The sequence below is a fragment of the Mirounga angustirostris genome, unplaced genomic scaffold (genome assembly GCF_029215605.1).
Source record: "Mirounga angustirostris isolate CCGP_5_RB_7025 unplaced genomic scaffold, mMirAng1.0.hap1 SCAF_16, whole genome shotgun sequence".
Classification (NCBI taxonomy): domain Eukaryota; kingdom Metazoa; phylum Chordata; class Mammalia; order Carnivora; family Phocidae; genus Mirounga; species Mirounga angustirostris.
In genome coordinates, this window is record NW_026991724.1 from 26,192,873 (window position 1) to 26,215,343 (window position 22,471).

The 22,471-nt window shown below is 42.9% G+C and overlaps 2 protein-coding genes across 4 annotated transcripts in view; one reads left to right on the forward strand and one right to left on the reverse strand.

Moving 5' to 3' along the window:
* PRSS54 (serine protease 54) lies at positions 1-12,271 on the forward strand. The gene is given in 6 exon segments (XM_045891023.2): positions 1-383; positions 385-433; positions 3,944-4,115; positions 7,375-7,633; positions 8,217-8,348; positions 11,735-12,271. Coding segments are annotated over 6 exon segments (1,185 nt in total). The 5' UTR covers positions 1-347.
* Positions 12,207-22,471, reverse strand: part of CFAP263 (cilia and flagella associated protein 263) — a 25,644-nt gene continuing 15,379 nt past the window's right edge. For all 3 annotated transcript variants that reach the window (XM_064580293.1, XM_045891022.3, XM_045891021.3), the window contains 2 exons: positions 13,760-13,915; positions 12,207-12,798 (listed from right to left, as the gene is read on the reverse strand). In XM_064580293.1, coding sequence (XP_064436363.1) covers positions 12,712-12,798; positions 13,760-13,915 — 243 coding nt within the window. In that variant the 3' untranslated portion in view covers positions 12,207-12,711. The remainder of the gene's footprint in view (positions 12,799-13,759; positions 13,916-22,471) is intronic.

Sequence of the window (22,471 nt, forward strand, 5' to 3'; positions counted from 1 at the left end):
TCGAATTCCATGAGTTAAAAAACAACCTTTTCTGAACCCCAAACTCTGGGGAGCCCGGGGACCTTGGCTGGATCCAGGAGAAAACTGACAAGCTCGGGCTACCTCCTCTCCGTGGGCCACCTTACCAATCCTAAGAATATCAGCGCTGGGCAGCTGATCCCGGAGCTCTTCACTGCACGGAACCAAGCAATTGGGACGTGACAGGTCTGTTTCCCACGTCTTGGAAGCTTCATCAGGGGAAAGGAAAGAGGCAGGGCATCCGATGCCGGGGGTGGAGTAGGGAATCGCCACTTTGGGGAGGAGAGGAAAAGCCTGTGCCTTTGGATGTTGTGTTTTCACAGCTGCCCATGGTGTCCGCTGCAGTTTGCTTTGGGGATGGCAGAGATGCAAGGGATGCTCTTAGTCCTGCTCTATGTCTCTCACTCTTCTGCCAGTGAGTGTGCTTCTTTCTTCCATAAGGACTTCAGCGGCTCATGTCACATGGCAGGGGGAATTGTCCAGGAAAAGGCCCTTGATGTCCAGAGAGGGACCCAGGGGGAAGATGACTCACAGTGCTCTGCATGGGTGGTGGGATCAGGCAAAGAAGGGGAACATGGGGCGTGGATGTAGGCGACTGGCTTCAGCAGTCTGATGTCAGCTGATCCTCCAGTGAGAGTGTCTTTAGGAAGGTAAGCCTTAGGCTACTGAAAGGCCTCTTCAGAACTCCCCCCTGCTCTTCCTGGGGCTCGTCCCCCAGGCAGCATCAGGTGGCAGATGTCCCCCCCATGCCTGGAGGGGGCAGCCTGCGGTGAGTCTGGTACACTTGGGAACCACATCCTCCCTGTGTTTCTACTTCAGCATTGTTGTTCCAATGAAACCTTTTCTCTTTAAACCAAAAGACTGTATTGCTAAACTGACCCTCAACTGCAGGGCTGGAACCAGGAGCAAGGAGGTACCTTGGAGCCTGCTGGGGCCTCAGTCCTTCCCTCACCTCCAGGTTGTCCAGGACTAAGATTCCAGCCTAGAAAGGGGCAGGTGGAGAGGGGGCACCTGACTCAAGCAAGCTCTGTCATATCTGGCTGCCACCCCAGCTGGCTCTGTCCTATCTTCCCAGAGTTAGATGGGAGACATGACAGAGCATCCAATTCCCTCCACCCCCCCACACACACATCAAGGGGAGAACCCCCTGCCTTCCTAGCCTACTCCATCTCCTTGCAGCCCCAAAGAGACCAAGGGATGCCCACAAAACACAAAGCACCTCTCCTCCCTCTTTAAAAGCCTCAGGCAAGTGACCCAGGGCAAACATTTCATCTCTGGGTCAGATTTCCTCATTATATCCAAGGGTTTTATAATGTCAAATAAACTAGCCAACTAGAACTTTGAGAAAGCAAAAGTCATCACCCACCTGTAGGTTCTTGTTGGGTTGGTAAGATTCATACCTTGTTCACTAGAGATTGCAATGTCCCATGAATTGAATAAACGGCTGAAAATGTAGCCACCAATGATCTGACCCATAGTTGGCTAGTGGTGCCCACCATGTCACACCCATCATCCAGGGCCACCAATTTAGAAACAAATACTGAGTACTTGTGGTTTGGGATTTATAAACAGCAACCAGAGTAGTGGTTTACAATTAAAAAAAAAAAAATCCTTTTTGGGTTTAGCATTATCAGTCATGAGGATACAATTTGCAAAGCACCTTCCCATAACCTCACCTCATGTGATCTTTACAACTCCAAGAGGTGTGTTACCACGCATTTCAAAAGAGGAAACTGAGGGGTGCCTGGGTGGCTCAGTCGGTTAAGCGGCTGCCTGAGGCTCGGGTCATGATCCCAGGGTCCTGGGATCGAGCCCCGCATCAGGCTCTCTGCTCCGCGGGAAGCCTGCTTCTCCCTCTCCCTCTGCCTCTCTCTCTGCCTACTTGTACTCTCTCTCTATCTCTCTGTCAAATAAATAAATAAAATCTTAAAAAAAAAAAAAGAGGAAACTGAGGCCCAGATAAGTGAAGTGGCTTGTCCCAGGTCTCAGAGCATAGGGGCCAACTGTATCTGGGACACTGCATCCAGGGCTCTCCCAAAACACCAGTGGCTCTCAACCCTGAATACACATTAGAAACTACCTGGGGAGGCTGTTTCAGTGCCAGTGCCCAGGCCCCATCCCCAGGGGCCTGGGAAGTGCTGGGCAGCACATGAATGAAACATGCAGGCAGGTTGAGAATCCCTGCACTCCACTCTACCTACTGAGGACGAGATAGGCACCTCTAGGTCCAATAAGGAGGTTGGGCTCGGGGACTCTTGGGACAGGGCATATGGCATGGGAGGGAGGACACAGGGCGGGGAGGAAGTCAGCAGCCAAGGAGAGCAAAGCGCCCCATGTGTATGCCATTCCATAATGGCGCCTGGAAAGCAGGAGGCTTGGCTCACCCAGCCTGGGGCTTTGTGCATCAAGGGTCCTGCCTGCTCTATCACAGTTACACTCTCCATGATTCTAGGAATATGGACCGCTTTTTTTTATTTTTATTTTTTTTTATTTTTAAAGATTTTATTTATTTATTCATGAGAGAGAGAGAGAGGCAGAGGCAGAGGGAGAAGCAGGCTCCCCGCGGAGCAGGGAGCCCGATGTGGGGCTCGATCCCAGGACCCTGGGATCATGATCTGAGCTGAAGGCAGACGCTTAACCGACTGAGCCACCCAGGCGTCCCTGGACCGCTTTTTTAAATACAGGGCAATACAGCATCTCGGGTGAAACCAGACCTGGCAGGGGGAGAATATTATTTAAAACTTTAGTCCACATTTAACTCTCATTTGAAACAAAGTCCAGACTCCCCAAGAGACTGCCCAGTTGGAGGCAACTCACTTGAGGGCTTGGGAAGTCAAAGGCCAAGCCGGCCTGAATGGGCCAGATACAGCCTCCCTCTGGTGGGGCCTTTTAACCCCTTGATGACAAGACCTCAGGAAGTGCTTGATATGGCAAAACACTTTTGTTCATTCACCAGGTGATTTATTGAGCACTTACTGCGGGCTAGTACCGTAAGTGTACTAGCTTGCCAGTGTACTCCTAGAGGTCTGGCGAGCAAAACAGACATGGGGGAGCCACGCATGCCAACTGCTCAGGAAGGGGACAGCACGGGCAAATCTGAGGATGTGGAATGTGGCTAGAACGGAGACTGTGAGGGGTTGAAGATGTGTGGAGTTTGAATTCTGGCCCTGTATCCTACCAGCTGTGTAACCTGGACAGTGCTTACCAGCTCTAGAACTCGATTTTCTCATCCGCAAATGGAGAATGACAGTGTCCACCTCCAGTTGTGTTGGAGGAATTATATGAAGTAGTAAATATCAGCAGTGTTCAAACTTTTTGGTCTTGGGACTCCTTTATACTCTTAAAAATTATTGAGGACCCCCACAAAGAATTTTTGTTATGAGGCTGTATCTTCCCATCTTTACCATATTAGCAATTAAAAACTGGGACAATTGTAAAACACAAGAATACACAGGTTCACATGTGTTATTAGCCGTGAGAGTGATGACATCATGCAGCCTCTGGGAAAGCCCACTGCATGCTAGTGAGAGAATGAGGGTGAGAAAAACAAATACCATCTTAGTGTTCTTATGAGAACGGTTTACATCTTGCAGACCCTGCAAAGGGTCTTGACTCCCAGGGTGCCAGACCATGTCAAGGACCACTGATGTACGTAGAAGTTTTCAGATACTGCCGCAAGTGGGCTGCTAAGTGCCCCATAGAGGAGAGTGATTATCGATAGCCTAAGGTTATTTTTAGACTCAAAGATGTCATCAAGCATCTTATATGGACAAGAAGACCCACTAGGAAGAGAAATGAGGGGGCGGTGGCAGAGTTAGTGGCGACCAAGATGGAGAGCCAGAAGGAGTGGGGAACCAGCAGGAGAGGGGGTCCTGAGGTCTGATCTTTGCCCCAATGGTGAGGCCCCCACACACCTTCCCTGCAGGTTGTGGCATTCAGAAAACCAACGTTATGGAAATTTCCGAGGAAGGTTTGGTCAACGACAAGGAATTCCCATGGGTGGTGTCGCTGCAGGATTCCCAGTACACCCACCTGGCTTTTGGCAGCATCCTTAGTGAGTTCTGGATCATCAGCATCGCATCCGTCTTGCAGAACAGGCCAGTACCCCTGCCTTTGGGACTTACCCAGCCCCCTGGGGGTGGGGGTGGAGGGACCTTTTCCTGCTCATCTTGGGGAGGCCTGGAAGGTGGATTCCTGGTAACAGGGCAACAGGGCTTTTTACTGGCTCGGCGCTTGCTCTGCCAGGACTCTTGGGAGTCTTAAAATCACCAGTTGCCAAAGTCATGCTGTCCAATGTGTTCTCTGCGGTGGGGACTACAAGGTGAAATGATTGTTCCTCCATCTTCCGCAGGAAGGATATCCATTCCCATTTTACTACAATCACAGGCACTGACTCCTGATACTAGAGGTCCTTACTCTAGTCTTGCTAAGTGAATTGATAGGAGCCTGTACCTTAAAATACTTAACCTCAAGCCTTAACAACGTGTCTGTGACAAATATGTGTACACAGAGAAAAGACTTGAAGGAAATACACAAACACTTTAAGAGCACTTATCTCTGGATGCTCAGAATGCACATGACTTCTATTTTCATCTTTGAACTTCTCTATTCCTCAAATTCTATACAGTAAATATGCATTCTTGTAAACCAGGGGAAAAAACCCCAAATATTATTAAAGGAATAATTTTTTTTTGTAAAACATCTTACTTTTTGACCCAATGATTTCACTTTTGAGAATCAACATTAAGGAAATAACTTCAACCACTGGAAAAGTTTTATGCACAAAGTTCATAGGATGGTTTGATACACACAAAACACTGGAAATGTAATGTCCAATTATCATAGATAAATAAATTAGTTACTCTTTCATATGTATAGCATATAATACATAGTATATAATATGTATAATTACATATATCTCTCTATATATACTGTTTACATGCCTTATATGTGTATAAATGTATATACACAAAGTATGGGGGGAGAGATTATAGTTACTATACTTGGCTAAATAATAGTATAAACCCTTAATGGAATATTGTACAGCTGCTGAATTTTTCACACCTATGATTTATATTATTTGAAAATACATGCATTTATTTTTTTGAAAATACATGCATTTAAGTGAAAATACATATACATAGTATAATGTTCAGGAGGAACCAAAGGGTATACAAGGAAAAGCAACTCCTTCTTTCCACTGGCCTTCAGAGACTAACTCCCTCCCTTAAGCCATAGTCATATCATCGGTTTCTTGAATATTCTTCCTTAATTAATGCATTTATGGATATCTATATAACTATAGGTTTATCTATATTGATTCTTACATCTATTGACAGAGAAAGAATTTTCCTTCCCCCTGTATTAATCTGCTAGAACTGCCATAACAAAATGCCACAGACAGGGTGGCTTAGACAAGAGAAATTTATTTCTTACCATTTGGGAGGCCAGAAGTCCAAGATTGAGTCCAAGATCAGCAGGACTGGTTTCTCCTGAAGACTCTCTCTTTGGCTTGCAGACCACTGCCTTCTTGCTGTGTCTTCACATGGCCCTTCCTCGGTGCGTGTACTCCTGGTGTCTCTGCTTCCTCTTATAAGGACACCAGACCTATTGGATTAGAGCCCCACACTTAGGAGCCCATTTAAACTTAATTACCTCCTTAAAGGCTCTCTGTCCAAATACGGCCACATTTGGGGCTAGGACTTCACCTACAAATTTGGCAGGACACAGCTCAGTCTATAACAACCCCAATACAGCGGGTAGCACACCAACACAGTGTTACACTCGTAGCCTTTTTCACTCTATCAGGAATGTTGAGCCATCTTTTCTTACCGTTTCATGGAGAGCTCCCACATTTATCAGCTGCGCAGTATCCCAAGATGGATCTACTATAATTGCAGAGTCCTCTATTAATGGAAATTTGGGTTGCTTCCGATCTTTTATTAGTACCAAAAAAATGCTGCCGTAGATATACTTGTACATATGTTATTTCACACGCATGCAATATACTGTAGCATGAATAACACAGGAGTGGAAAGACTGGGCCAAATATTGGTAGCTGTTGCCAACTAGCCTTCCAGAAAGCTTCTGCTTTCCATGGAGTATTTTCATTATTGCTATTTTCTATCTGGTCTGTTTTGGTTTTGATTTTCCCTTTGCCTCAGGGCTTTATTAAAGACAGAGTTTTAAAATACCCAGGTAGAGGAGTGTTTTGTCTGTTTTGTTTTCTGGCATTATTGAATTTTGAGTTATACTACATGGTGATCTGATCTATTTAGGAATTTGTTGGGGTTGTCCTTGTGGTCTACTATATGTGATCCATGTGAATATTTTCTGCAGTTAAAATTCAAATTTCATTCTCTGTCTTTGGGTACAATTTAATATATAAAATTGGGGGAGGTAATCTCCTTGATCTGTCCTAGGCTGCTAAAGGTAAGTGAAAATCTATCATGAACAAGCGTCTGGCTTTTTCTATTTCCTGGAGTGTTCCCTTTGTGAACATTATGTCATGTGTTACAGATGTTTATGACTATGATGTTTTCACCGTAGACTGAATTCTTTCTCATCAGTAAGAGACTCTGTCTTACTTTGTGCTCTTCTCTTCTGAACTGATGGTCAGAATGAAACTCCTGCTTCTTGTTTTTATTTTAGGTTATGTTTTCTGCTTTTGTTGTTTCTGGTTTTTCTTTTCACTCTATCACCTTTGCTAATTTGCATACTGTATGTCTCTTCTGACAAATTTGGGAAGTTTGAGTTTTTGTTCTGGCGTTCATCTTAAGAGTTATAATTTCATGGGAGACGACTACATCCTCAGTTTCTTTCTGGACTGTCCTCTTAGACTCTGCTGTAGTTCTTTGGGTGATTCCCAAAACGAGAAAGGGAAAACACCCAAAAGGAACTCCATCATTATTAAAATCGGAATTTCTCTGAAGAGTATTTACAGAGTAGGTAATATGAAAAGATGTTTATGTTAAAATGTTAAGTGCTAAAATCAAGAGTCAAGATTACATCTTGGGGGTAACAATGACTATGTAAAAAAAAAAAACATGGAAAAAGCATGAAAAAAAAAAGATAATCAGCCATAACTTAACAGATTATCTTTGGGTGGTGGGACAAATGATGTTCAGATAGAGGATTCCCAAGATGCTGTGGGCTCACAAAGGAGGACACAAGGGTAGGGGTTCAGAAAAGATTTCCTAGGCACTGGGTCCAAAGGGGTCAGTAAAAATTAGCCCAGGAAAAATGAGTTGGATGAGTATTCCAAGCAAAAAAAAAGTAAATATGGAAACAGGGAAGAGTGACTCTTCCATCGTGCCTTGGCTTCTCAAGATTCCCTTGCTCGCTCTCTCTCTCTAGGAAGGACGTCATCGTTATAGTTGGTATAGCTAAGATGGATGCCAAAGTGATTGCTCATGAAGAGTATCCAGTCAATACCATCATCATCCATGAGGATTTTGATAATAAAACCATGACAAATAACATAGCCCTCCTGAAGACAGACACGCCGATAGGGTTCAACAATCTGATCCAGCCCATCTGCTTCCTCGACAGAAACCTGAATATGCCCCGAGCCTTGCGGAACTGCTGGGTGGCAGGATGGAATCCCACATCTGCAGTTAATGCCTGCCTTCTCCTAGAGGAGGCTGTGTGTGTGCTAGTGGAGGGGGTGACTTGGATGAACCATTCTAGGGCTTATCTTAATAATTCAGGTTGCTCAAGATTCTGGAGTTGGGCTGGAAACTTCATGTAATCAGTCAAGATTTGTAATGCTTGCCTTTTCTGTGGCCATTCTTACATTTGGTCCTTTTTCTTCTAGTCCTACAGCAAAATTAGAAGTACGTAGGCAGCAAACAGCCTGAGATGAGTGCAAAGTTTTGGGGGGGCCAGGGGAGATTATTCCCTGAACTGGAGCTGATTATCCTGTTGGCTAAGCCATCCTTGTTTTCTTTTATTCTTAGGAAATGAACAAGGAAATGTATTCTCCGTAGATGTGGAAGAAGGGTAGAATATGTTCTTGATTTTCACATTCAAGTTCATTTCACATTCAAGTTCAAAGCAAATTCTAATTTCTATAAGGAAAAGGGGTTTATCAGAGCATTTTCTACTCGTTCCCATCTGGATATGTGAGCTGTAGTTGAGTTGACATACAGGCAATGTATTCTTATTAATAATTCTTGGCTCTCTGTTGCATGGTCCAGACAGGAAATCACATGACGATGAGTATCCTGAGGAAAATCTCCGTGAAAGACATCGACCTGTGTCCCTTACACAAAATCAAGAAAACAGGATGTGGCAATCACATACAGCAGGAAACCGATGCTGTCTGCTTGGTAAGAACGTGATGGAATAAAAGCTAAAGGCTGAGAGTAAGCAGTGGTCACTTCAAAGGAGGTGGGAGAAGGGAGACTCTCCCTCATTGCATGGTGAACTCCATGAGGCACTGGTAGGGACTGGCACTTGGGATTCATGGCTGTCTCCAGCACTTGGCAGACAGTAGATGCTCAATAAAAATCTACTGAATGGACTAAACAGTCACCATTTTCAATGTGACATGATTAAGCATGTCTAAGTCATAGATGTTTCTCACTGGCTAAAAGTTTGAAAGTGTGAGTCCAAACCATGCATGCAGATATACTTCGGGTATGTCCACAGGGTGGGGTCATTGTATTCGGCTTCTATGGAACCTAGACTCTGATGCTATTGCTCATCAGTTATTGAAGTTTTTTTCTGTAAGAAGCCCTGCCCTTCATCCAGATGAGGGCTGCATAGATGTGGTTGTTCTACTGCCTCAGCAAAATGGATGGAATTCACAAACCATTGGCCCAGGCTCCCTCATGTCCATACCCAGAGGAGGTGTGGTTTACAGAGGTCACACAGTTAATGTTACAGTAAGGATGAGAACATAGGTCCACCAGATTTCCAGGCAGTTTCTCTCTTCTACACCAAAATTTCTAAAGTGCTGATCATCTATTCTCCTTCAAGTAACTTGCAGGATTCCCTGGTGGGGAAATTTTTTTTCCAGATGATCTAAGGAAAGCATTTTAGAGAAAGGGGACAATTCTTTCTAAAAGTAATTTTATTGCAAATGCGTGAAGGACTGCCTTTCCTTAGGCAGTAAGTTTGCCTTTCCAAAGTTGGTTCAACATTTATTGAGTGCCTACTTTGTTGTTGCTGTTTTTTAAGATTTTATTTATTTATGGGCGCCTGGGTGGCTCAGTTGGTTAAGCGACTGCCTTCGGCTCAGGTCATGATCCTGGAGTCCCCGGTTCGAGTCCCACATCGGGCTCCCTGCGCAGCGGGGAGTCTTCTTCTCCCTCTGGCCCTCCCCCCTCTCATGCTCTCTCTCTATCTCATTCTCTCTCTCAAATAAATAAATAAAATCTTTAAAAAAAAAGATTTTATTTATTTACTTATTTGAGAGAGAGAGAGTGAGCAAAAGAGAAAGAGCGAGCATAAGTGGGGGCGGGGGAGGGGGGAGAGGCAGAGGGAGCAGCAGACTCCCCGCTGAGCAAGGAGCCTGACTCAGGGCTAGATCCCAAGACCCTGGGATCTTAACACTTAACTGACTGAGCCACCCACACGCCCCTGAGTGCCTACTTTGTACTGGACTCTCTACCAGGTGGAAGACTAACGACTTTTTAAAGTAGATAATGTGTTAAAATACAGTAGAAAACGTAGCTATTTATCAAATCCTGCTATCAGCCATTCCATCGATCCAGCACCTTATTTCATCAAACCTAAGATGCTGTCAGTTGTAGAATGCACCATTATTTAATGGAATATCAAGAGAGAGAAAATGCTGCCAGTTGAACTCTGACATCAACCAATTAAAAGACACATCTCATTCCAAAGATGTTCATTTTTCAAGAGCATCTTAGATTCAAAGGAATATGGTAAGCTGCTCATACTCTAAATGATTACCTCTTTAAATCTAACTGCAAAGTTCAGATTGGTTTTTATCTATTGGTTTTTACCTGGAGCACCCCCGCAGTCAGTCCTTTGTTTTTGAACTGTGCTGGCAAACTGGCTCAGACAGACAAACAGTGACTTGTCTACCTAGGATCCTTTTCTCTCAGAAAAGTGTTCTAGGGTCCAGAGATCCTCAAAGTCATTCAAATATGTAGAGGGTAGTAGAATAAACCACCCAAGTCCAGTATCTGTCTAATGGGTCCCCAGAAACCCAACCCAAAGCAGAATCACTCTGAATTCACCTCTTCCCTTTTCCCCACAACTGTTAGGGTTGAGGATCACACAAAGAGCCCCTCTAAGCTGGGGCTGCTCCCCTGGGAGATGAGGTGGGGCTGCTCCAGAGGCGCCCCTGTACGACTTCTCTCAGCTGCTTGGGCTTCAGAAGTCCTGTCCCACAGGTTATGAGGAAGAGAAAAGCAGTGTATTCTACCCCCGGGGTGGAACGGCGACATGCAAAACCATGCCACAGCCGGGCAGGTCTGCTACACAGTCTTTCATCAAACCATTTGTCCTAAATTGCATCGTTTCTCTTCTTCAAGCTATGAAACCACAGTTAAAGTAAACTGGAGGCGGGACTGGTGACAGGAGGGGCGACCAGGCCATGCTTGGCCCGAGAGCCTCTCTGCCCCAGGCAGACATGATCGGGTGCAGACGGGAGCCGGTTCAACAGTCCTTCTCACTGCCAGCCAGGACTTGGGATGAAATCTCTTCCCTCTGCTCCATGGCACCCTGCGACAGCAAGAGCAATGTGGGCTTGCCCCATCCTTCTACAGAGGCAGACCACGCAAATTAAAGGGGCTGTCTAGCCTTTGAATGACAACCCCTCTTGGGGCAAAATGGACTACGGGGCTGGAGTGGGGGGTCAGGTATTCCCTTAAGAGGAGGCTTGCGGTGGGGCAGGTAAGGTAAATTATACCTGGCAGTTGTCTTGTTACTATTCCCGTATTTCTCAGCTTTCCACCTAAAACTGATGGCCTTTTCTAGACACAAGGATAATGGTAACTAATTCTATATTGAATGCAGACTGTATGCCAGGCACTGTGTTAGGAGCTCTGCATGAGGTACAGGCACTTTAACTCGGAGACCAGTAGGTGACTCACCAGGGTCACGTATGTGGGGAAGGAGGCCAAGCTTCCAGGCACTCCCTTGAAGGGAGACAGGGTCTGTGTGGCAGAATTGCCGAGTGGCAGAGGACTTCCTGTGGGAGCATGGGCAGGGCTGATGAACAGGGGACCCAGACAGGCAGTCGTCAGGGTGGCCAGGTTGTGAAGCTGCCTGGCCAGTGCTCCCAGGGAAGTGTGACTCTGACCTCCGCAGGAGTGTGCGGAGGAGGGAGCAGATTAAATGAAGGATGGAAACAAAGCAGAGAGGAGAAGGAAAAATGGGAGCATTTCAGGACAGAAAGGCGGGGGGGGGGGGGGGGGGGGGGGGGGGGAGGAATCAACATTTGAGGAAAGAGAAACCAAAAGAGAGTGAGGATTTAGTCAGAGGCATGAAAATGGCAACCAGGAAGCTAGAGCCAAACTGCAGAAGCCTACAACTAATTTGCATAATAAAAGAAAAAGTCATCTTGTTGGAATTTGTGGTAGTGGCCGCCTAGTTTGGAATTGGTATCCTATAATTTACCCCATCTCCAGTGAGAACTAGTGTAAAACATTTCTAGAACACATAGTAAATTGCACAAGGATATATTTTAAAAAACAAACAAGTTTTTCTAAGACCTGAAGCCTTCTGTCTTTTGTCACAGGGGGACCCAGGAAACCCGATGATGTGCCAGCTACAGCAACTGAATATGTGGGTGCTGAGAGGAATCTTGTCCCACGGTGGTGAGAATTGCCCTGGCCTATTTCTGTACATCAACGTGGAAGACTATAGCGACTGGATTATGTCCAAGACTAAGAAAACCAGCCGTCCTCTGTCTTCCTTCCACCACTGGGAGGAACCATTTCCTTTCTCCAGCTACTCATCACATATCATCGTGACACCGAAAAAACATTCTGGGCTGGGCCACGGTGAACAGTCCCAAGCAGACGTGCAAGAACAAAATAAGGTCACCTTATATACATTCCCAACAAATAGCTCTACAGAGTCTCCAGACCTTGAGGAGAAAGGGTTAGGGGAATTAGGCAAGTCTTCTGCTGTGTCCGCAGATCCCATTTACTCTGACTATTATGGGGAGGCTGGGGAGGGTAGTGGGCCTATTTCAGGTCAGAACAGGTTACATCAGCCCCAAGAAATTATCTTGTTTTTCTTTGTGCTTGTTTTCTTTTGCAATGATATCTAGTCTAGGAGCTAACCCTCCCAACTGAAGAGTAAGCTCAGAATGCTGAGTGCCAGGCAGCCACCATGCTGTTTTGGTGTCTGTTTTTTTTATAGGTGGCACACCTGGGCTGCCACGGACAGGCCCACAGTGCATACTGGGCTGGCTCTCTCTTCTCTGTCCCACTCCCACACGCGGGAAGGTCACTTTCTTTTGTGCTTGTGAACTAAATGTGGGCTAACAAGTGTCAAACCATTAGAGTGCCCTGTGGTTCTTTCAGTGTTAACGGTTCCAGGGGCCAGGCTGTGCAAACACTCCCCACGGGCAAATGTGGCCAGGGAAGTGCCCGGCCGGAGAGTCAGGGACACCAAGCAGCACAGGAAACAGTGAGAGGACCCCTTGACTGGAAAGGAGCTGATTACTTTAATGGATCACTCTGGTCTGTAGCCGTGGCCTCCCTCTGGCTATTTCTCAGGGGGGCAAATTGCCTGCAACTGCTCATTGGTGGTTTTCATTTTATTCCACGCCTTGCGGTAGCCTTTTAAGGACATCTGCAAAAAGGAAAAAGGGGGTGGGGGGGTGGGGAGAAGGTTATTTGGGAAAAAGCAATTGTGATTTTTCAGAATGCAACCCACATCTAGCCCTGTGAGGATGCAGAGGAATCTGTGTGGGGCAGTGCCAGGCTGCAAGACTCTTCCAAAGAGCTTGTTTCTGTTCAGTGAAGTGAGAAGTTGCAGGTTCCTGCGGTGCTACTTCTCAGCTCCAAATCTGACGGGCCTAAGTTTGGATCCTAATTCACTCCCTGCCACCAAGTGGCCACCGGAAGGGCAGGAGAAAGTACTGTGGGAAAAGGAGCCTGGGTCTAGATGTGAAAACACCAGGCTTCCAAAGTGACCTGCCTGGGTTTCTGAGCTACTCTGCTGATGTCTCCAGTGTCCTCAGTATGCAACCCGGCCTGTGGCAGACCTGGTGCTTTCCTTTCCTTTATTCTGACCCTTTGCATGTTTCCCATTTCTCTTCCGCACTCACAAGGGGCTAGGGTGCTCTGAGCACACTGTATCACACGGAAAGGCTGTGGGGTTATCAAAAATGAAAGACCCATGGCAACTATGTAAATGCATGGAATCGGGTTCTGAGTGATATTAAAAATCCATTATTATCTAATTTTTAAAAAAAAACTGGCTTCTCCATGTATAAAGTAGCAATCCCTAAATCACCAAATGGTGGGGGAAGGGATTCAGAAACTTCCAGAATTCATTAAGAAAACAAGCAACTAAAAACACACAATTACTACCGAGTCTCTTCCTGATCACCTGAAAAGGCCCTGTCCCTAACACTGAAAAGGGAACTTAAAATATCCTTCATTTTCCTACAAGACTTGAAGGGACTGCTGGAATTTCGCACAGACATCACATGTCTGAACTTTGGTATTCTTAGCTTGAAAAGCAAAACCCTAGACAAGAATGTGAAGGACATAAAAGACTGCCTGTCCTGGGGTTCTCTGAGACTTACCTCTGCAATCTCCACTTTCCTTTCCCACATCTTGATGGTCTTCTCCAGGTCCCCATTTAAGACCTTCTCCCGCACGTACATCATCACCTGCGGCGCGCGGAACTCGGCCAGCTGTTTGCGGAGCTTCTGGTTCACAGCCTCGGCCTTGGCCCGGTCCTGGGTTGGGAAGGACCTATTAAACCAAGGATCCTGGCAGTTCTGGCTTATGGGACTTACTGGCCCTGACATCTCTCCCCAGTTTCAATGTGGTTCTCAAAATAATGTTGAAATTTTCAACATGATGATTTTTTTTTTTTTTTTTTTTACAAATGGTGATGTTTTCATCCAGCTCAGAAACACTAAAGTGCGGTCTAAAACAGACTTTTTTCTCTTCCGTCCTTCCTTTATTAAGGAATTTGTTTTTCCTTATTGTGATTTCTTAGGTTTGGTGGGTTTTCTGGGGGAAAACTGTGTACTAAGTACACTTTGACCAGTCTCAACTCACTTTCCTGTCTTTTTGTAAAATATATGTAACATAAAATTTCCCATTTTGACCACTTTTAATTGTGCAGTTCTGTGGCATTCAGTATATTCACAGTGCTGTATGAGCTTCACCACCATCCACCTCCACAACTTTCTTCATCTTGCAAAACTAAACCCCTGTACCCATGAAACACTTGACTCCCCAGAACCCCTTCCCCTAAGTCCTGGCAACCACCCATCTACTTCCCGTCTCTATCAATTTCACTCAAGTACCTCGTGTAAGTGGAATCATATAATACGTGTCCTTTTGTGACTGGCTTATTTCACCCAGTATAATGTCTTTAGTGTTTATCCATGTTGTAGCATATGTAGAATTTCCTTCCTATTTAAAGTTGAGCTATATCCTATTGTATGTATATACTACATTTTGCTTCTCCATCTGCCAATGGACACTTGGGTTGCTTCTACCCCTTGGCTATCATGAATAGTGCTGCTATGAACATGGGTGCACAAACATCTCTTCAAGTTCATGCTTTCAGTGATATTGGGTATGTACCTAGAAGTAGAATTGCTGGATCAATAGTATTCAATTGTTTGAGGAATCTCGGTCTTTTTAAGTTTTATTTTTAAAATGATCATTCAGTAAAATTAACTAGCCTTTTTCTTTTGAGTGGATTTTTTGAATTAGCAATGTCCTTCTGTTTTTTATTTTATTTTAAAGATTTATTTATTTATTTGAGAGAGAGAGAGAGTACATGAGCAGGAGGGGCAGAGGGAGAGAGATAGAATCTCAAGCAGATTCCCCACTGAGCATAGAGCCTGTCACTGGGCACTATCTCAAGGCGAGTGGGACGCTTTACTAACTGAGCCACCCAGGCGTCCCATTTTTCATTTTAACAATTATTTTGAATAGGCAATACATGCAATTTAAATGGTATAAGAGTATACAGTGACAATCTCCTATCCTACCCTGTCCCCAGCCACACAGTTCTTCCCAGAAGCATACACTATTTTTAGGTTTTGCATATTCTTCTAGAGATCTACACTCACATAAACATATAAATTTACCTTTTTTGTCCAAAGAGTAGCCAATGCTATTCACTTTTACTCCTCCAACTTTTTTCCCTCAATAAATATCAGTCCAGCTGTATCAGCACATTAAAAAAACCCTCTTTTTAACAGCTGCATCATTTTCCATTGTGTAGATGTACCCTAATTTTAACAAGTCCTCACAGTCAACTCAGCTCCTCAATCTCCTGCTAGTACGATAAACAATGCTGTGATTACTAATCTTCTGGGTGGAGTCATACTGTAAATGTGCAAGTACATCAGTAGGATGAACTAGTGAAAGTGAAATTGCCTGTTCTAAGACAGTGGTTCTCAATTGGGGGGGCAGGGGTGACAATTTTGCTCCCAGGAGACATGGCAATGTCTGGAGACATTCTTGGTTGTCACAACTATGGGAGGGCCACTGACACCTAGTAGGTAGAGGCCAGGGATGCCACGAAACACCCTACTGGGCACAGGACAGTCCCCCACAAGAAGGAATTAGCTGACCCCAAATGTCAGTGGTGTCTAGGTTGAGAAGCCCTGCCACGAGCATATATGTATGTTTGGTACAGAATGCTAAATTGCCTTCTCTAACGATTAAGCCTCTGCACCAATGTCTGAGGCTGCCTGTGTTTTTGACCATTCTCTCAACAGTCTTACCAAATTTTTTATCATTGCTAATCTAGGAGAGGGGGAAGTAGTCTCTCATTAGTTTTATTCTGCATTCCTTATGAGTGAGGTAGAATATTTTTCATAAGTTTGAGACTTTCTGGCTTTTCTGTAAACTGTATAAATCTTTTGCCCATTTTGTCTAGTTTTTTGTTAGATTTTTCCACTAATTTGTAAAAGATATTTGTGTTTTAAGAAAATTTACTCCCTAGGGGCGCCTGGGTGGCTCAGTTGGTTAAGCAACTGCTTTCGGCTCAGGTCATGATCCTGGAGTCCCTGGATCGAGTCCCACATCGGGCTCCCTGCTCGGCAAGGAGCCTGCTTCTCCCTCTGACCCTCCCCCCTCTCATGTGCTCTCTCTCTCTCATTCTCTTTGTCTCAAATAAATAAATAAAATCTTTAAAAAAAAAAAAAAAGAAAAAGAAAATTTACTCCCTGTGATATTAGCCAACACATTTTTCCAGTTATTTATTTTTTGGCTTTGCATATGATGGTTTTTGCTATGCAGAAAAACTTACTTTTATATAACTGACTTTATACATTGATTTCATGGTTTCTGGGTTTTATACTTCAAAAGTCCTCCCCGATCCAAGATTATAATAAAAATGTTCCCACTATTAAGTTTAGGACTTTAATGGTTTTATCATTTATATTTAAATCTGATACATCTGGATTAATTTCACCATAACATATATAGCTCCAACTTTGTTTTTTCCCAAATGACTACCTAGTCATCCCAAATCACTTATTGAATAATCTGGTTGTGCCCCACTGCAATACCTTTACCATAAACTAAATGCATCAATATCAAAACTTTATCAGCTACTTGATCATATACATGACATCTCTGTGATCTGTATTGGGGCTTATCATAGGACTTCTCTTTTTTCTTTGATCTGCCAGTCTATTCATGAGCTTGTTTTAAATACTGTAACTTCTTATCATGTTTCAGTATCTAGTAGAGCTAGTCCATTCATCTACTTAAGAATTTGGGGGATATTATTATTTATTTTTCCAAAAGAATTTTTGAGCCAATTTAAGTCCTTAAAAAAAAAAACTCCTTGTTATTTTAATTGGAATACCATGATTTCGCACCTCAACTTAAACAGAGCTAACATTTTTATGCTGTTGAATCTTCCTAGCTTAGCACCGTCTTTTTGTTCCTTGCTTCACAAAGTACAGTCTAGGATACTGCCATCACTTGGGAACTGGTAAAAATGAAGACTCTTGGGCCTGTCCAATCAGAATCTGCATATTAACAAAATCCCCAGATGTTTGGTTTGTACCTTCTAGTCTGAGAAGCACTGCTTTAATTCACTTTGGAGCAAATCAATCAAATTATTTTTAATTAACTTATCAGAATGCAATAAAAACTTGTCAAGAAGTGTTCAGCGAGTATCTGCTGTGTCTAGCATAGACATATTCCTGTAGGGAGATCTAAACATGGACCTGGAACCATCAGTGGACACTCTTGTGAGGAAAATGATTAAAGAATACTTACGATAAAATATAATGAAAGAGCAAGAACCAAGGCATTAAAAAAAAGTTCTACAGGGACACCTGGGTGGCTCAGTCAGCTAAGCGTCTGCCTTCAGCTCAGGTAATGATCCCAGGGTCCCGGGATTGAGCCCTGCATAGGGCTCCCTGCTCAGTGGAGAGTCTGCTTCTCCCTCTCTCTCGCCCCTCCCTTGCTCATGCTCTCTCTCTCTCAAATAAATAAATAAAATCTTTTAAGAAAATAAGTTCTAGGGGCGCCTGGGTGGCTCAGTTGGTTAAGCGACTGCCTTCGGCTCAGGTCATGATCCTGGAGTCCCGGGATTGAGTCCCGCATCGGGCTCCCTGCTCGGCAGGGAGTCTGCTTCTCCCTCTGATCCTCCCCCCTCTCATGCTCTCTCTTTGTCTCATTCTCTCTCTCAAATAAATAAATAAAATCTTAAAAAAAAAAAAAAAAGAAGTTCTGTAGCTACGAGGGATGTGCTGAGAAGCCCAGGAACTGCGGTCCCTACCCAGCACCCCACTTGTAGAACAGGGCTGTTACCACAAGACAGGTGGGCCACTGTTCCCATCCCCAGATCCAGCGCAGCAGTACAGAAGTTTTGCTCAAGGGGAGAGGCTATAAAATAGAGAGCTCTAGAATGCTGCCTGGAAGGACTGACTTTCTTTGGAACAAAGTGTGGGGAGTTTATGCCTAAGTACTTTGTGGAAAACAATGGAGGTCTTTGGGGTGAGCAATTAAGAGGCAGCTGGAAGTTCCATGATATTAGTAGCAACAAGCAAAACAGTAGACCAGCTAGATGTTTAAAAGAACCAGAAAAAGAGACCATTAAGAGACCAAAACAGCAGACAAGCTAGACATTTAACAGAACCAGAGAAAGAACCATTAAGAGACCATAATTCCACAATATTAGTAGCAACAAGCAAAAGAGAGGACCAGCTAGATGTATAACAGAACCAGAGAAAGAGACCATTGGGGTTGAAGCAAACCTCAAAGACTGCCAAAAAGGTCCCTGAAAAGGGGTCTGACTTTGATTAGATCAGAATATGCAGCAGTTACTGTCCCAGGGTGTTGTTGAAAGCAACAGAGCAATAAGCTAGTAATTAATGAAGGCTAACAGCTGGGTATGATACCAATAGAACCAGACCAGCCAGAAGCTTGGTGGGAAGATGAAGGAAAGAGTCAAAGAGAACTCAGCAGAAACACCAATCATTCCTGGTTGTCAGGGACACTGTATCCATGATCAAGGCTGCCCCCTCTAAGGAGCAACACCAGAGGCTACCAACAGCAGGAGAAATAGACTTTACTAAATCAATCCAGCCAAATTACTTAATAAGCAAGCAGTGGGTGGAATTAGTATCCAACATTGCTATAATATTATTTAAAATGTCCAGTCTTCAACAAAAATTACAAGATAGGCTAAGCAAAAGGAAAGTGTGACCTACACAGGAAAAAAAGGAGGCAACATAAACTACCTCTGAGGGAGTCCAGATGGTGGACTTAGCAAAGTCTTCAAAGCAGTTATTATAAATATGTTCAAAGAACCGAGGTGACAATTTTTAAAGAATTAAAGGAACATATGATGATAATGTTTCATCAAATAGAGAATGTCTATAAAGAGAAATTATTTTTAAAAAAACAAATGGAAAATTTGGAGTATTTCAATACAATACCTGAAATGAAAAATTCATAAGAGGAGATCAGAGATTTAAGTCAGCAGAACAATCAGTAAACTTGAAGGTAGACTGATAGAGATCATGCAATATGGAAAACACAGAGAAAAACGAAGAAAAATTTAGTCTCAGAGAAATATGTGGAACACTACAAAGTGTACCAACATTCACGTAATGGAAGTAACAGAAGGAGAGGAGAAAGAGAAAGGAAAATATATTCAAGGAAATAATGGTCGAAAACTTCCAAAATCTGATGAAAAATATTATTTTGATGAAAAATAATAAGCCACACATCCAAGAAGCTCAACAAACTCTGAATAGGAAACTGGAAAGAAATTCACACCCAGACACATCATACCCAAAATGTTGAATGACAGGCAAAGAGAAAATATCAAAAGCAGTGAGAAAACAATTTATTACATTCAAGGGAAACCAAATAAGAGCAATAGCTGACTTCTCATCAGAAACAGTGGAGGCCAGAAGGCAGTGGGATGACATATTCTAAGGGTTCAATGAAAAAAAAAAACCTGTCAAACAAGAATCTTCTAAAAAAACAAACAAACAAGAATCTTCTATCCAGCAAAACTATCTTTCAAAAATGAAAGCAAACAATGAGCACACTCAAATTTTGGTTTCTAATTCTATTCTCAAATAAAAGGAACCAGGACTCCTTGGAGAAATGGCTAATTCTAGGGCTGGAGCAGGAAATATAGGAGATGAGTCTCAAGCATTTTCTAGTGCCAGAAAAGAAAAAGTGTTCACACACACGTGCACACACACAAATGGGGTATGTCGAAGGGATGTAGAAGCCAACTGAAAGAGCTCCCAATGCCCAAGGTGAAACAATGTGAATAATAAAACAAATAGTATTAGATTACAACCCAACATATAAAATTAATATCCATGCTCACTTCAACAACACATATACTAAAATTAATATCCATGAATTGATACTGATATAAATAAATGATTAAAAAATAAATGGAGAATAGACAAATGTCCCAGACAGAAGAATTCCAAATAGTTTATAAGTCCCCACTTCTTAAGTGTGAGCTGCACATGATAACATCCTTCCAAAGAGTTGAGTCTGAAAATTGGAGGAAAGAGTAACTGTACAGCAGAGAAACCCTTATAATATTACATCAGGCAGGTGATCAAGGTTAACATCAGCAGTGGTAAGTCATGTTGACAGTATGCTCCCTTGATATAATGTGATGAAAATGGCACTTCACCTCTGCAATCTTCCTCCCGAAAACCATTTAACCTCAGTCTAATCACAGGAAAGACAGCAGACAAATCCTAATAGAGGAACATTCTACAAAATACTTGACCACTTCACAAAACTGTCAAGATCATCAACAAGTCAAGCCTGAGACACTGTCGCAGCCAAGAGAAACCTAAGGAGATGTGACACTGAATGTAATGTGTTATCCTGGATGGGATCCTAGCACAGAAAAGGACATCAGGTAAAAACCAAGGCTATATGAATAATATTAATTATAAATGTTAATTATAAGGCTTCAATATTGGTTTGTCAATTTTAATAAATATTCCACTGTAAGATGTTAACAATGGGGGAAAATGGGTGTGAGATTTTTGGGAACACTGCACTCTCCGCAATTTTCTAAAACAATTATAAAATAACCTTTATTTTTTTAAATGAAGAATAAAGACATTCCCAGATAAACACACACTGAGAGAATTCGTTGCAAGCAGACCTGCCTTGCAAGATATACTAAAGGAAGTTCTTCAGGCTGAAAACTAGTCAAAGTAGTTTAACTAGTGAAAGTAGCTTAAGCTAAAGTAACTTAAAACCATGTGAAGAAAACAAATAGCACGTAAAGGTAATTAGGTACATAATTATAAAGAACAGTAAAATTGCATATTCTCCTTCTCTTAGCTGATTTAAAAAGCAATTCATAGTAGGAAGGGAATCGGAGGGGGAGATGAACCATGAGAGACTATGGACTCTAAGAAACAAATTGAGGGTTCTAGAGGGGAGGGGGGTGGGGGGATGGGTCAGCCTGGTGATGGGTATTAAAGAGGGCACATTCTGCATGGAGCACTGGGTGTTATGCACAAACAATGAATCATGGAACACTACATCTAAAACTAATGATGTAATGTATGGTGATTAACATAACAAAATAAAATTTAAAAAATATGAATCATTAAAAAAAGCAATTCATAAAAGCAATATGTATATAATTCTACTATGGACCTGTGACATATAAAAATAAAATATATTTGACAATAACAGCAAAAAGAAGGCAGGGTGAAACAAAGCTATATTTGAGTAAGGAAATTACATCAGATGGTAACTCAAATCCAGAGAGAGAAATGGAGAGAACCACACAATGGTAAGGAGGAAGGCTAATACAACAAACACTATGAACATACTTCATCTCTGAGGCACCTGGGAGGCTCAGGCAGTTGAGCGTCCAACTCTTGATCTCTTGATCTCAGCTCAGGTCTTGATCTCAGGGTCATGAGTTCAAGCCCTGCACTGGGCTCCACACTAAGCATGGAGCCCCTATACTTCATCTCCTTTCTTCTCTCAGCTTTTGGACCCCTTCCTCACGTTCACAAGATTAACTCAAAATGCATCATAAACCTAAATGTAAGATCTATAAAACTTGTAACATAAGACATAGGACTGAATCTTCATGATATTAAGCTAAGTAATGGTTTCCTAGATACAGTACCGAAAGTTCCAGTACAAAAGAAAAAATAGATAAACTGGAGCTCACCAAAATTAAAAACTATAAATAGCATCTTCAAGAAAGTGAGAAGGAAACACACAGAATGGGAGAAAATATTTGCAAATCATATATCCAACAAGGTATTTGAATCCAGAATACATAAAGAATTCTTACAACTCAACTATAAAAAGACAACTCAATTAAAAACTTACTCAGGGGTTAAGGGTTTGAATAGACATTTCTCAAAAAAAAAAAAAACCACACATGGCCAATAAGCAAATGAAGGGCTGCTCAATGTCATTATTCATTTGGGAAATTCAAATCAAAACCACAGTGAGGTATATCACTTCATGCCCAATAGGACAGCCATTAAAAAACAAACAAAAACCCCTGAAAATAACAAGTGTTGGTGAAAATGTGCAGAAATCAGAACCCTCACATGTTGGTGGGAATGTAAAATGTGCAGCCACTTTCCAAAAACTGTTCTGCAGTTTCTCTAAATGTTAACCATAATATCCCCATATATGACCCACAGTCCCACTTTTAGCTGTATGTCCAAGAGAAAAGAAACCATACATTTACACAAAAACTTGTATGTGAAGCTTCACAGCAGCGTTACTCATAAGAGTCAAAAACAACCCATGGGAAACAACCCCCTTGA